General features: G+C 41.7%; 1 protein-coding gene across 1 annotated transcript in view; it reads right to left on the bottom strand.

Annotated features, from left to right (window-relative positions):
• Window positions 1-731: 731 nt before the first annotated feature.
• The window catches only part of ANKFN1 (ankyrin repeat and fibronectin type III domain containing 1), a 302,257-nt gene continuing 290,412 nt past the window's right edge, over window positions 732-12,576 (bottom strand). Inside the window, exon 20 of the mRNA XM_086686907.1 lies at window positions 732-1,610. Within this exon, the coding sequence (XP_086543033.1) occupies window positions 814-1,610 (797 nt within the window). The 3' untranslated portion in view covers window positions 732-813. The remainder of the gene's footprint in view (window positions 1,611-12,576) is intronic.

The raw sequence follows: 12,576 nt of genomic DNA on the forward strand, positions 1-12,576 counted from the left end.
TGTCTTGTCTTTAACTGAGGCTTTCACTTAATTCAGCTATCTCCTTGCACCCTGAATAATACAAGGACCATTTTCATGCTTGAACGGGAGCCGAGTGTGCAGGAAGTCCTGCTTCCTGCCCTGTTTTACCTTTGCAAGACAAAACTAGAAGCAAAGCATCCTCTACTTTTGCTTCTGGTGATTTCCACACAGCACTAAATGAAGAAAAGATCTGTTTTAGGCCTACCATCAGTGCTGATGGATAAATTTGATTTGGTGACCAACTGAGAACCCTGCACTTTGGAATGACTTGGCTTAGCTGACTGGGAACCCAGGTCAAGTCCACTTGACTTTGTGCCCTGAAGACGCAACCTGGGCTTCTTTCCCTTAAACTCTTCTGAAGGTTTAGAACGGAAGGAAAAACAATGCTAATCTTACTTTCATCTCTAGAACTCCTCCCCATCAATCACAAATTCAAGAAAGAGCCCTAAACCCAAAGGTCAGATTACAGAGCCGGCTGCAGAACTGAGGTGGCTCTTTAGGCTGCCCTACTTCAGCCATGGGTGCCCCTAAATAGTCCAGGACTCCATGTTGACACAAAAGTTCTTGTATGCCCTGAACCGGGAACAACACTGGCAACTCTCACTTCCACCTAACTCTATCCTAAAAAAAAAAAAAAAAAAAAAAAGAGGGACTTGGACCTGTAACCTTTGGAATTTTAACATTTCAAACCATTTGAAAAGGGTTGGGGACACAGTGGGGGCCGGGCTGGAGGGAGAGTGATGGAGAATGCAGGGATTTGCTGTGGATCAGGACAGCCAGTTGCAGGACTCCCTAAAGCATGCTGCTGAGTATTTCTGACACGGGGGAGGTGGTGGGGCCTTCGGGGCTCATCTCCGGGCCGGTGGGGCTGGGTAGGGCCGAGTGGCCCCCGGGGGGCGGGCTCAAGGCAGCCCAGGGCTTTGCGTCCACCAGGGCCGCGCGGTAGGGCTCCACGTAGATGCGACGTACCGCAGGCCTGGCATCCTGGAGGCTGCTCTTCCCCTCCTCAGGGAGGCTTGCGGCGTGGGCCAGAACCAGGCCCCGGGACCCAACGGGGGAAGGTCCCAGCCGCTCGGCCTCCGCGGGCTCCTGGGTCAGGGCGCAGGCCCGAGACACGTGCTGCGTGTAAACGCCGTCGGAGAGCGAGAGCGATTGCGTCTCGCTGTGCATGCGCAGCCAGCGGTGGTGGCGGCTGAAGCCGCCGTAGTGCTGGTGCTTAGCCGGCTTCCGCTTTCCCAGGAAGCCCAGCGGCGGCCTGGCGCTCGGCGCCATCTTGGCGTGGTTCTTGGGAGTGAAGCCGGTGAGGGTCAGGCTGTGGAGGACTTCGGCGCACGAGTGGTCGGGATCCGGCCCCGGGGGCCGGCCTTGGGGGTCCTGGCCCGATCCCAGAGGACTCTTCATGTCATGCACCTGCAGAACGTCGGGGGCGCTGCCACTTAGGCCGCTGAGAGCCTGCTGGGCGATATCCTGTGATGACAGGTAGACCAGGTCCAGGTCTCGGGGGCTCAGGGCATCACTGGAGTCGTAGTCGCTGTCAGTGGGGAGGAAGACTTCTGAGCAGCCTTCTTCATCAGAGCAGGGCTGTGAATCTACAGAGCCAGAGACCCAGGTTAGAAAAGAGAGAGAAACTCTTAGCTGGGGCCTGCTTCTTGGGCATAGTATCCATGTGGTTGAGCCCTCCCCCCCCCCCCACTGTGCCTAGAAGGGTCCTGTGCTTTGTTAACGGTCTATCTCTTGAAGGTAGCAATCATTTTTGAACAAGGGACCCCACGCTTTGGTTTTGCACAGGGCTCTATAAATTATGTAATGAGTCCTGTGCTTAGCTTAAGGGAAAGGGAGAGGAACTCGGGACAGGTCCAACCTGGACAGCGGCAGAGCGGAACGTGCCCTTATTCTCCCTGTACGCTTTTATTATTTGCTGGGCTTGTACAGAGGATGAAACAGTTTAAAAAATTGCATGCTACTCATTTATTCATTTCCTATCCTTATTTCAGAGATGAGCTTTGCATTCGATAAAGTAGCAGGAACTTAAAAGGGGGAGGGAAGAAGAGGTGGAACTATGGGGATTGAAGTCTGGGAAACAGTTTCAGATCTTAGCTGTCCTCCACCTACTTGTTCTGTGATCTTGGGAAGGTTACTTAACTTCTTTGAGGTTCAGTTTCTTTATCTGTAAAATGGGAATGATAATAGAACTTCTTACCTAGGATGACTAAGGTATAAATCAATTATGTTTATAAATATTTACCTAGTTGTCAGGTGTTTAAAAAGGAAAAAAAAGGCGAAAAAACAAAAACGGAAGTAAAATGACAGGCAGAAATAAGCCTCAAAGTGCATACTATAGTGACCATAAATGAGCCACAACTTTAATTCTAAAGATATTTATCATTTAATGCACTCATTATTTATATCTATTCCCCCCCCTCAATCAGATGGTATGTTACTGTGGAGCAAGGATGTCTTAAAAATGCTTTGAATTCCCACAGAACTCATCCCAACATAGGTAGTTGGTACATACATGCTAATTTAAAAACATGCAAGTTCTCTTAAAAAGAAAAACTGCTAGGGGCGCCTGGGTGGCGCAGTCGGTTAAGCGTCCGACTTCAGCCAGGTCACGATCTCGCGGTCCGTGAGTTCGAGCCCCGCGTCGGGCTCTGGGCTGATGGCTCGGAGCCTGGAGCCTGTTTCCGATTCTGTGTCTCCCTCTCTCTCTGCCCCTCCCCCGTTCATGCTCTGTCTCTCTCTGTCCCAAAAATAAATAAAAACGTTGAAAAAAAAATTAAAAAAAAAAAAAAAGAAAAACTGCTAATCTACAAATCAGGCAATCTCAATAAAAAAAAATCTCTGTAGGATTTTTGAAAGGAATTTAGTAAACTGATGTTTAAAGTCACCTGGAAGAGAAAATTTATGAGAACAGCCAGCTTTTTTTTTTAAGTTTATTTATTTTGAGAGAGAGAGAGAGAGAGAGAGTGAGCGAGCTTGTGAGTGCTCACGGGAATGGTATAGGGGCAGAGAGAGGGAGAGAGAGAATCTTGATCCCATGAATCGTGAGATCATGACCTGAGATGAAATCAAGAGTTGGAGGCCTAACTGACTGAGCCACTCAGGTGCCCTCCACCCTTTTTAAAAGATACAATAGGGAGGAGCCTGATTTCTGATTTACCAGATATCAAAAAATACTACGGAGTTTTGACAACTAAAACTTTGTAGTATTGGTGTATAAATGGGCAGATGGATTTATAGAACAGAAGAGTAAAGTCCAGAAATAGTTTTAATTCTGTGTGATAATTTAACATATAGTAAAGATAATATTCCAAAGTAAGGGAGTAGATAGATAAATCTTCAGGATATAGTGTTGGGACAATTGGTTATCCCTTTAGTAAAATAATTAGAGAAAATCCTACCTTATAGCATATATAAAAATATATTTCATGCAGCTTAAATGTAACAGGCAAACCCTTCAAGTAATAGAAGACAATATGTTTGTAATTTTGCGGTGGCAGGGTCTTTGTAAGCAAGACAAAATCCCAGAAGTCAGAGAATTGACTGCTAAATTTGACTACATCAGAGTTTAATACTTTGTAAAACAAATGATACTATAAACAAAGTAAAAAGGTAAGAGATAGATTGGAAGAAAACTGTGATAATATGTATAACAAAAGATTAATAACCAGAATATATAAAGAACTTCTCTAAATCCATAAGAAGACCATCCAGATGGGCAGATGATAACCCGTCCTTCAAAGAATAATTAATACAAATGGTCAATAAACATAATAAAGATGTTCAACCTAGATAGACTATAATTACTAACTAGGTGGTAGTTAGGGAAATGCAGGTTGAAACAACAAGGCATGTTTTTGCCTATCAGATTTGCTAAAAATGAAAAGAGGGATACTCTCATGTGTTGTTGATGTGTGGGAAGTCAGGGATGCTCATATAGTGATGGTGTGATCAACTAGTACCGTTCTGCCAATAGCATTTTTAAGTAGACTATATTAAAAATGTGCATATCATTTGTCCCAGCAAGTTCTTTTTTAGATATCTATGTTTGAGAAATTGTCACTGTGTATACACGGAGGCATTTACAAGCTGTTTACTGCAGTGGGATTTATAACAGTGAAAATAAGAAATAATCCTGTGGCTGAGACTGCTGTGAGGGAAGACTTAGAGGCACCAAAGTATTAGGAAAAGAAAAATCACTTAAGAAAAATAGCTTACTTGCAAAGTTCTGTGAGGGAGTCCAACTTCAGGACTGGCTTGCTGATTAAAAAATACAACAGGTATTTAAAGTAAAAACCCACAGGAATACAAGGTTATAGTTACTTTGTTCATGGTGGGAAATCGGACATGGTTATCATAAGAATATTGCAGACTCCAGGGAAAAATTTTGTTTTGTAAGGGAATTAGTAATTTACACAAACAGGATTAAAGTTTCTTCTATTTTAGGAAGTAGAACCAGATGTAATCCTTTTCTTTTCTTTCTTTCCTTCTTTCTTGGCTTGTTTGTTTATTTCAGGGTCAGGTTGTGAAGTGCTTCATTTTCTTTTCTTTCTCTTTTTCCTGACTATGGAAGATGATGTGTGTGCTTACTCATTGGCAGGGCAAGATTTCAGTTTTTCTCTCTAACTGCTGGCTGCTACCCAATATCTATTATCCTTTTTTGGTTACAAATCTTAAATTTCCTTTGAGACAGCAATGCATTCATGTGAAAGACTGAATTTTTCAGCTTCCCTTTCAGCTAGGTATGGCCATATAACTAAGTTCTGGCCAATGATGTAGAACTGAAAGTATTGTGTGAAACTTCTGGAAGTCTGCAAAAAGGGAGCTGGCTTAGCTCTGAGGTAGGCCCCTTTTTTTTTCTCTTTCCTTTCAGTTGCCTGTAACAAGATGTGTTGGCTAGGCTCATAAGGCAACCTTGGGAAAAAAAGCCATATGCTAGTGTGGTGGAGGTGAAAAATGGAGCATGGAGTCTGAAGACCATGGAGTCCACATACCAACAATGAATTGTCTACGTGTGGGCTTCTTTCACACGAGAGAAATAAAGTATCTTGTGTGTATGACACTCCTTTTGGATTTTCCGTAACATGGATCCAAACTTAATTCTAACTGATGCATACTAAATGTCTGCTATCAGGAGAATAGGTTAAAACTTTGGGCACATCTGTATAGTGGAATATTATCCAGAAGCTACAAAGAATGAGATCAGTCCATATACTGTTCTTAAATAATGTCTACCAAAAAGGACTCCCTTTTCTACTTTTCTGAGTTCTACTCATCTGTTCAAGGTTTCCCTCAAAAATAGCCTTCTTTAAGAAGCATTCCTCAACTGCCCCAGAAAAGATTGCTGCCTTCTCTGCACTTCTCTAACATTTCTTGCTTTTATTGTCCTTTGGCACTTAGCCTGTATAGACTTGTATTATTAGTTGTCTTTTTTAATGCAAATATAACATCCTGGATTCCTGGTTAAATCAGAGCCCTCTTAGGGCAAATATATTTAATTCGTCCATTCATTCAACAATGAAGATTCTGTTTTGCTTGAGCTCCTGCTATAACAGAAACAGTGTGCTTGGTGCCAGAGTGAATATGAAATTAATAAGAAATGATCTGTCTCCAGGGAGTTTACTGTTGTAATGGAAGTATAGGGCATATATGCATCTATGAGACTGGTAGAACAGACATTTTATAAGAGAAGTTTAGCAAATATGATGCAGGTTTATAGGAAAGAGATCACATTGCAGTGGGACAGGATTGATAAAATACTCCATCATCTTTTATTTATTTTTTCCTTCATGTAAATAACTGTTTGTTCATTTATTTATTTAGGGGGACGGAGGGAGGGAGGGAGCAGAGAGAGAGGGAGGGAGAGAATTTCAAGCAGGGTCCATGCTCAGAAAGGAGCCCGACATGGGGCTCGATCTCATGTCGGTGAGATAATGACCTGAGCTGATACCAAGAGTCAGATGCTCAACAAATAAGCCACTGAGGCACCCCATAAATTAATTTATTTCTTCATCCTCTTTGAAAAAGTGGTTTAGGCAGCTATTAATAATAAATATGCAAATGATGAGAGGATTAGAAACCAGAGAAGAAGAGGAAACAGTTCAAGTAGTCTTATTTGACTGTGATATGGGAACAGGAGGAATTTTGGAAAAGTGAGGCTACAAAAGTAAGATGCCAGCAGTTGCACTCTTGGGAATTTATCTTAGGAAAATTAAGACTATTTTCATGCAGGACTGTGTATGTGAATGTTCATAGCAATTTTATTTGTATTATCCCTAAACTGGAAGCTACCCAAATGTCCTTAAGTGAATGAATTGTTAAATAAACTGTGGTACATCCATTCTATGGAATACTACTTATCAATAAAAATAAAGAATTCAATTTATGTAACATTCATGAAATGGTTATAGAGCTGGAGAATAGATAGTAGTAGCCAGGGGTAGGGATGGGGGGATGAGTAAGGGGGAACAGAAGGAGTTTTGTGGTGATGGTACAGTTGAATATTTTGGTTATGGTAGTGATTACCCAAGTACACGTGTGATACAAGAGCTATACAAGGGAGCCTGAGTGCTTGTGTGCATCTGCATGCACACGGTTACACACATGCATGCACAAGTGTGTATACATAACTAGTGAAATCTGGATAAGCTGTATGGATTGTACCAGCTTCTTGGTTTTGATATTGTACAAGAGCTGTGTAAGTTGTTGATGTTGGAGAAGTTGGGGGAAGGGTACATGGGAATTCCTGTACATTTCTTTGCAACCTACTGTTTCTCTATTTCAAAATAAATGGCCAAAAGAGAGAATTTAATTTTTTAAAAGGTAGGGTGGAGCCAGAAGTGAGTAGTAAATCTTAGATAAGGATTGTACCTAATTTTGTACTCAGTGAGTAAGCTATTGAAGAATTTTGTACTCAATGAGTAGCTATTGAAGAATTTTGAAGAAGTAATTGACAAGAGGTGTGATTTAGGATAATTATGTAGCAGGTTGGATATAAGAGGAATTGGATGGAGAGGAAACAGACAGCAGGGAGGCCAATGAGAAGGCTGTGGTCCAAGCTATGTTTCTTTTAAATATTTATCTTTTTCAGGTTGTGGGGCTGTGTAAGAGTGGTGGTTATGTGGAGGAAAATAGAAATCCAGGAAAATTATTCAAAGATGTTTACCAGGCATGTATTTTGTGCTAGGCAGATATGGTATCTGCTTTTACACAGTGCATAGAGAAAGGATTAAATAAGTAAAAAAAAAACAAAAACAAAAAAAAAACCCACATAAGATTAATTTCAGATAGTGCAAAGTTCTGTGAAGAAAATGAAACTGGGTTTCAGCTAGAGAGTGACTTGGGAGGAAGGTTCTTTTGCTAACGTAGCTAAGGGAGGAATCCCTGTAGAAAAGGGAGTCTAGGTAAGATGTTAATGATTGGAAGGAACCAGCTATGTGAAAGGTTGAGGAAAAGTGCTCCAGACAACTTGGAGAGGCAAGTGTAAAGGCCCTGCAGTGACTAGCAGGTTTCAAGGCTTAGTGTCTGAATGATAGTATCAGCATTAAACCAGAGAAGTTAAATTGCATCAGGGTTAGGCAGTAGATTTGGGTTGGGTTGGGCAGTAGAAGAGATGGTAAATTTAATTTGGGACAGATTAAGCTTGAGAGGTTGGCCAAGATATCCCTGGAGGAGATGGGATGGGAGCCTGATGCGTTGCAAGGTTGGGGGAAGATGTTTGTGGGTAGAGGAGGAACCACTGGAGAGGGAACTGTTAAAGATAGAAGAACGGTAGGTTAACGGACATAACAAGAAGTGGTCACTTGTGAGCACCAGTGCTGGCATTGGTTTTTGGTGAAAAAGTTGGAAGGACATGAGGTAGGGAAGAAGATAGATATAAAGAGATTTTCAAGTTAAAAGGAGTGAATTGGATAACGGCTTGGGCTGAACGGCTTTAATAATCTTAAAACAAGTTTTAGAGAGCACTTTTTCTCATCCTTTGTGAGAAAAATTGGGTACCTCCAGGAATAGGGTCTCGGAACTATCAGCTGTTTTTGATGATGACAGCAACAGGTGCCATCGTTGTGATGAAGAAGAGAGGTTAACTGAAGATTTGAAACTGGGCTGGAAATAAGATCCAAAGAATGACTTTAGTTGAACTTCCTTCTCTATCTGGTCAGTATTGTCTACTCAGCTGTCCACATGTATTCATTTGTGTCTACAATAGTAATGACATTTTCTTAGTGCTTACTGTGGGCCAGCCATTATGCTAAGTATTCTAGGTGCTTTATCCTATTTAATGCTTATAACAATTCTAATTTTGCAGATAAGAATACATACTAAAGCTTAGGCTTATTAAATTTTCTAATTCATGTACAGTTGGTAAGTAGCAGGATAGAAACTCGCCTGCAGATTTGTCTCCAAAGGCCTGCCATGCTCCTATGCACTTTAGCATTTTTTTTTTTTTTTTAACGTTTATTTTTGAGACAGAGAGAAAGAGCGAGCGCCTGGGCAAGGGGCAGACAGAGAAGGGGACAGAGGATCGAAAGTGGGCTCTGTGCTGACACTTAACCAACTGAGCCACTCAGGTGCCCCCACTGTAGCATTTTCATGGCTTTCCATGGAAGCTTCCTGAGGGCCGGGACCTCGTTACCTAATCTACTTTGTGTGGGACGCACACTGAGTTACATTAATTCAACTTTTAGTAAGAGCTTCTTGATATTGCTGCTGTTAGAGAAACATGTTAAGTTTTATATTAGTTTCCTGGGGCTTCTATAGCAAATCCCCACACACTGGGTGGCTTATAACAACAGAAATTTATTCTCTCACAGCCCTGGAAGCCAGAAGTCTGAAATCAAGGTGTCATTTGTGCTGGACTCCCTCCCTCTGGAGGCTCTAGGGAAGAGTGCTTTCTTGCCATTTCCAGCTGTTGGTGTTCTTTGTGGGGCATCACTCCCATATCTACTTCTGTCTTCATATAGACTCTTCTGTCTCTTGTAAGGACACTTGTCATGGGATTTAGGGCCCACCCTGATAATCCAGGATGATCTCAAGATCCTTAATTACATGTGTACCCAGACCCTTTCTCCAAATAAGGTCACATTCACAGGTTATGGGGGTTCGGACACGAACATAATCATTTTAGGGCCACCATTAAATTCACTAGAAGTCTGATAGTAGACATGACTGTAACTATAAGCAATTGGTGAGGAGTTTGTGGCACTTTCTTTCCCTTTCCAGCCCACAGTCAGGTAAAACACTCTGCAAGAGCAGTTTATACTTTGACCTCTCAGCATACAAATAGTGAACATTTATTGTTTGCAGGGGACTAAGGAGTATATGAAGGTGTGCTTCAAAGGTCTGACCTTCTAATTTTCAATGGGGAATCCTATTTTAAGACTCCCAGGAAGAGCCTGTGCTGATTCCTTCAGGTAAAGTTAGTTGCTCCGTTCTCTTGGCTCTTATGGCATTTTATTTATATCTCTGTTACTGCATTTATCAAGGTTTATTATAAACTATTCATTTACATGTTTATCTCCATTATTGAACTATGAACTCCAGAAGGCATACACTATGTCTTATTTATTTCTGCTCAGTAAATGTTGAAGAAGTCAGGCAGTGAAGGAATGGACCAAAGAAGGAGTCAAGCAAAGGGGCATGCAGAATCTTCTGTATTTTCTAGATCATCTAATCTGAACATTGACATTTGAGCAGGCCATGAGGATCTCCTAACAAGACTGCAACTTAATTATCATTGTATTATTCGCTTCTTGTGCTATTTCTGTTGCATACAAAGCTTTCAGTAAAATAAGTTATGTTGAGTTGATTGAAACTAAAATAAATATTGAAATCTGGGAGCATAAAGAATTGTGAGATTTGATTGCCTCTTAAAAACAATACTGAAAGCAGCCTGGAAAGAGCTAATTTACGTAATCTGCCATAGAAATTCCTGAAAACAGTCACCTAAATTATTTTGTTTCATATTTGGTGATGCTTGACTTAAGGGTCATCCTAGTTGTAGCAGAAAGAACAACTGTCTTAAAATCCGACAAACCTGGGCTGAAGTCCTATCTTGCTCCTTGACTGTGTATCTGATCTTGAGCAAATCACTTAGCCCCTCTGAACCTTTCTTCCTCTATAGCATGTCGGTATTATATTGTGTATCTTCACAGGTGCCAGGATGATTAAGTTAGATTGTTAGAAACACTTTAAGTGCCTTCCTACCCTTAAATGCTGAGAAAATAACTAGAAAACATTATCAAGAGGTGACTCATTAAAATATAGACCAGTAATCAGATAAACTTCAAGACTTTGCTGTGAGAATGCTGTTGATAATAAAGGAGAACAATAATCTCTTGTATGGTGTCTTGTGTTGGTGGTGATCTAGTTGAGTACTGTATTTCCTGACCTAGATTTAGCAGTGAATTTGTAAATGATATAACTAACTTCTTTACCATAGCTCCTAGGAGCAAGAGACATAGGAGATAAATTAAAAGAAGAGCTGGTTGTAACTGTCATAACCCAAGGAGAGGGAAAAAAGGCTTGGGTATGGAGTGGTAAATATTATCTTGTCGTTTCATGGACCCACAGTTGGGAAACACTGTTCTAGTAGGAATCTAAATATTTGACTTCCATGGTGGTTGTATTATTTATTATAAGACTTAGTGGAACCTATTGCTTAGAGTGGGATACCCCTCCCAGAACAAGCTGGGAAAATCTCCAGGATGCCAGCCAGGGCACTGAAGAGAGTTTCCAGGGACTTAGGCCACTGCCACTCCCTCCCTTCCTGGAAAAGAATGCAAAGTGCAGCTTCCATCCCCAGATCCAGGCCATATGCTCCATTAAGCATTGTAGGCACCTTGCCCAGTTGTTATTTTAATAAACCTGGTTGTGCTCCTCAATTTCCCTTACAGGGCCCACTGGGCAGGCTAGCATTGGTAGAACCTTGTGTTTCCCCTCTGACTGACCCAGGAGCTGTTTGATGAAAGTTCTGCCCATAGTATTAGTGCTGGCTTAGGAAGCTTGGCCTTTTTGCCATTGTAATGGGTGTTGCAATTCCTGGTCTCTGTGGCTCAGGCCAACAACAGCAGAGTAGAGTTGATGTGGATTTTGAGGGCGTTATGTAGAGATGACATTTCAGGAAAGAATAATTGATTTAAAGCTATTGCCTTTCTCTTAAAGGCAGGGGGCATGGCAGGACAGAAAGAAAGGAATAATAAGCAATATTTGCCCTAAAATCTATCTTCACATTTTTAATGTATCAGTGTCCAAATTTGTACTTTTTTGTGTGCTTCATTGAATCTGTTTCCACTGTGTTTGAGTGGAATTTAAATAACTTATAAATGAAGAATTTAAATAAATGGGGAGAACCTCAGGGATTTGTTCACCTTCTGATTTACCAAGAGAAATAACATCTTCAGATTCCTGCTGATTTTCTGAACTGTTTAGTTTATACTGTAATGATCTTAAAATCATCTGGAAAAAGGTTACCAGATTGGAAGATCAGAATAATCTTCAAATGCATCTGAAGGAAACAACACCCCCCTCCCCTCTGTTGCCTCACCCATGTGTCACTAGGAGAAATAGCAGTATCGGAAAAAAAAATTGCTGCTGCCTGTGACCACTGTACCCACAGAAAAGGAGTGGGAGAGAAAATACACATGTGATGGACCAAATCATTCCACCCCCTGCCATGAGTTGCCTTTCTTAGGAGCCAACTTTCCCCCTTGGGTCCTTGGGAGATGCTTAATTTTAATTGACTCGGAGGAGTTCTACTTTGTGTTTGAAAACCACACAGAAATGGGAAGTTAAAGAGTTCCACTCCCCCCCCCCCCCCCCCCCCCGCACACAGATATACACAAACAAATCCAAGGTGCTCCACAGGCTTAAAACAGAATCTTGGGTTGGCAGGTTTGTGATAGGCTCTGTATTTCCAGCCAGCTCCTCAGAAGTTAGGTGAACCCTACCCACGCAGAGTGGAATTGTATTGCAAAGTTTGCTCTCTGAGCAACCCACTGGAGATGTTTCTCTAAATTGGATTTTTTCCTCTTTGTAAATGGTTTCCAAATAAAAGTAGCCACACTAGTGCAGAGGCTAGAGTATGTAGGAGCAGATTTCATTGCTCTGAAATGCTTTTGCTTTTGTGAGGGGATCTGACTACTAAATGCTTCTCCAAGCTCTCAACTGTTTCCTTGTCACTGGGTTCCATTTTTCATTTGCTTCCCTCCACGTCTTTGTGTTTCACAGCCCATGGAATCTTGGCTTCAGAGAAATAAATGGACCCAAGAGAGAGTTATATTTTAAGCAACAGAATGATGATCACTCACATTTTAGATTAATAATAAAATCCAAATGTAATTGGCCAGATCCTCCCAGTAGAGAGTGCGTGTAACCTGTCATCTGGCCAATATGAGAGTTTGGCACTTCTGTGGCACAGGAGAGGCCACCCTCATACAGCCAAGGGGGACCTTCTTAGGACCCCGTGGCCAAGAGAAGATAAAATTCTGGGAAAGTTGTGTGAGCAGAGGGCAGGTAAGGGCTATGAAGGTGGAAGTAGAATGGAAGAGCTGTTTGCAG

Source organism: Puma concolor, chromosome E1, assembly GCF_028749965.1.
Source record: "Puma concolor isolate L17-30 chromosome E1, mPumCon1.1.hap2, whole genome shotgun sequence".
NCBI classification, from domain to species: Eukaryota; Metazoa; Chordata; class Mammalia; order Carnivora; family Felidae; genus Puma; species Puma concolor.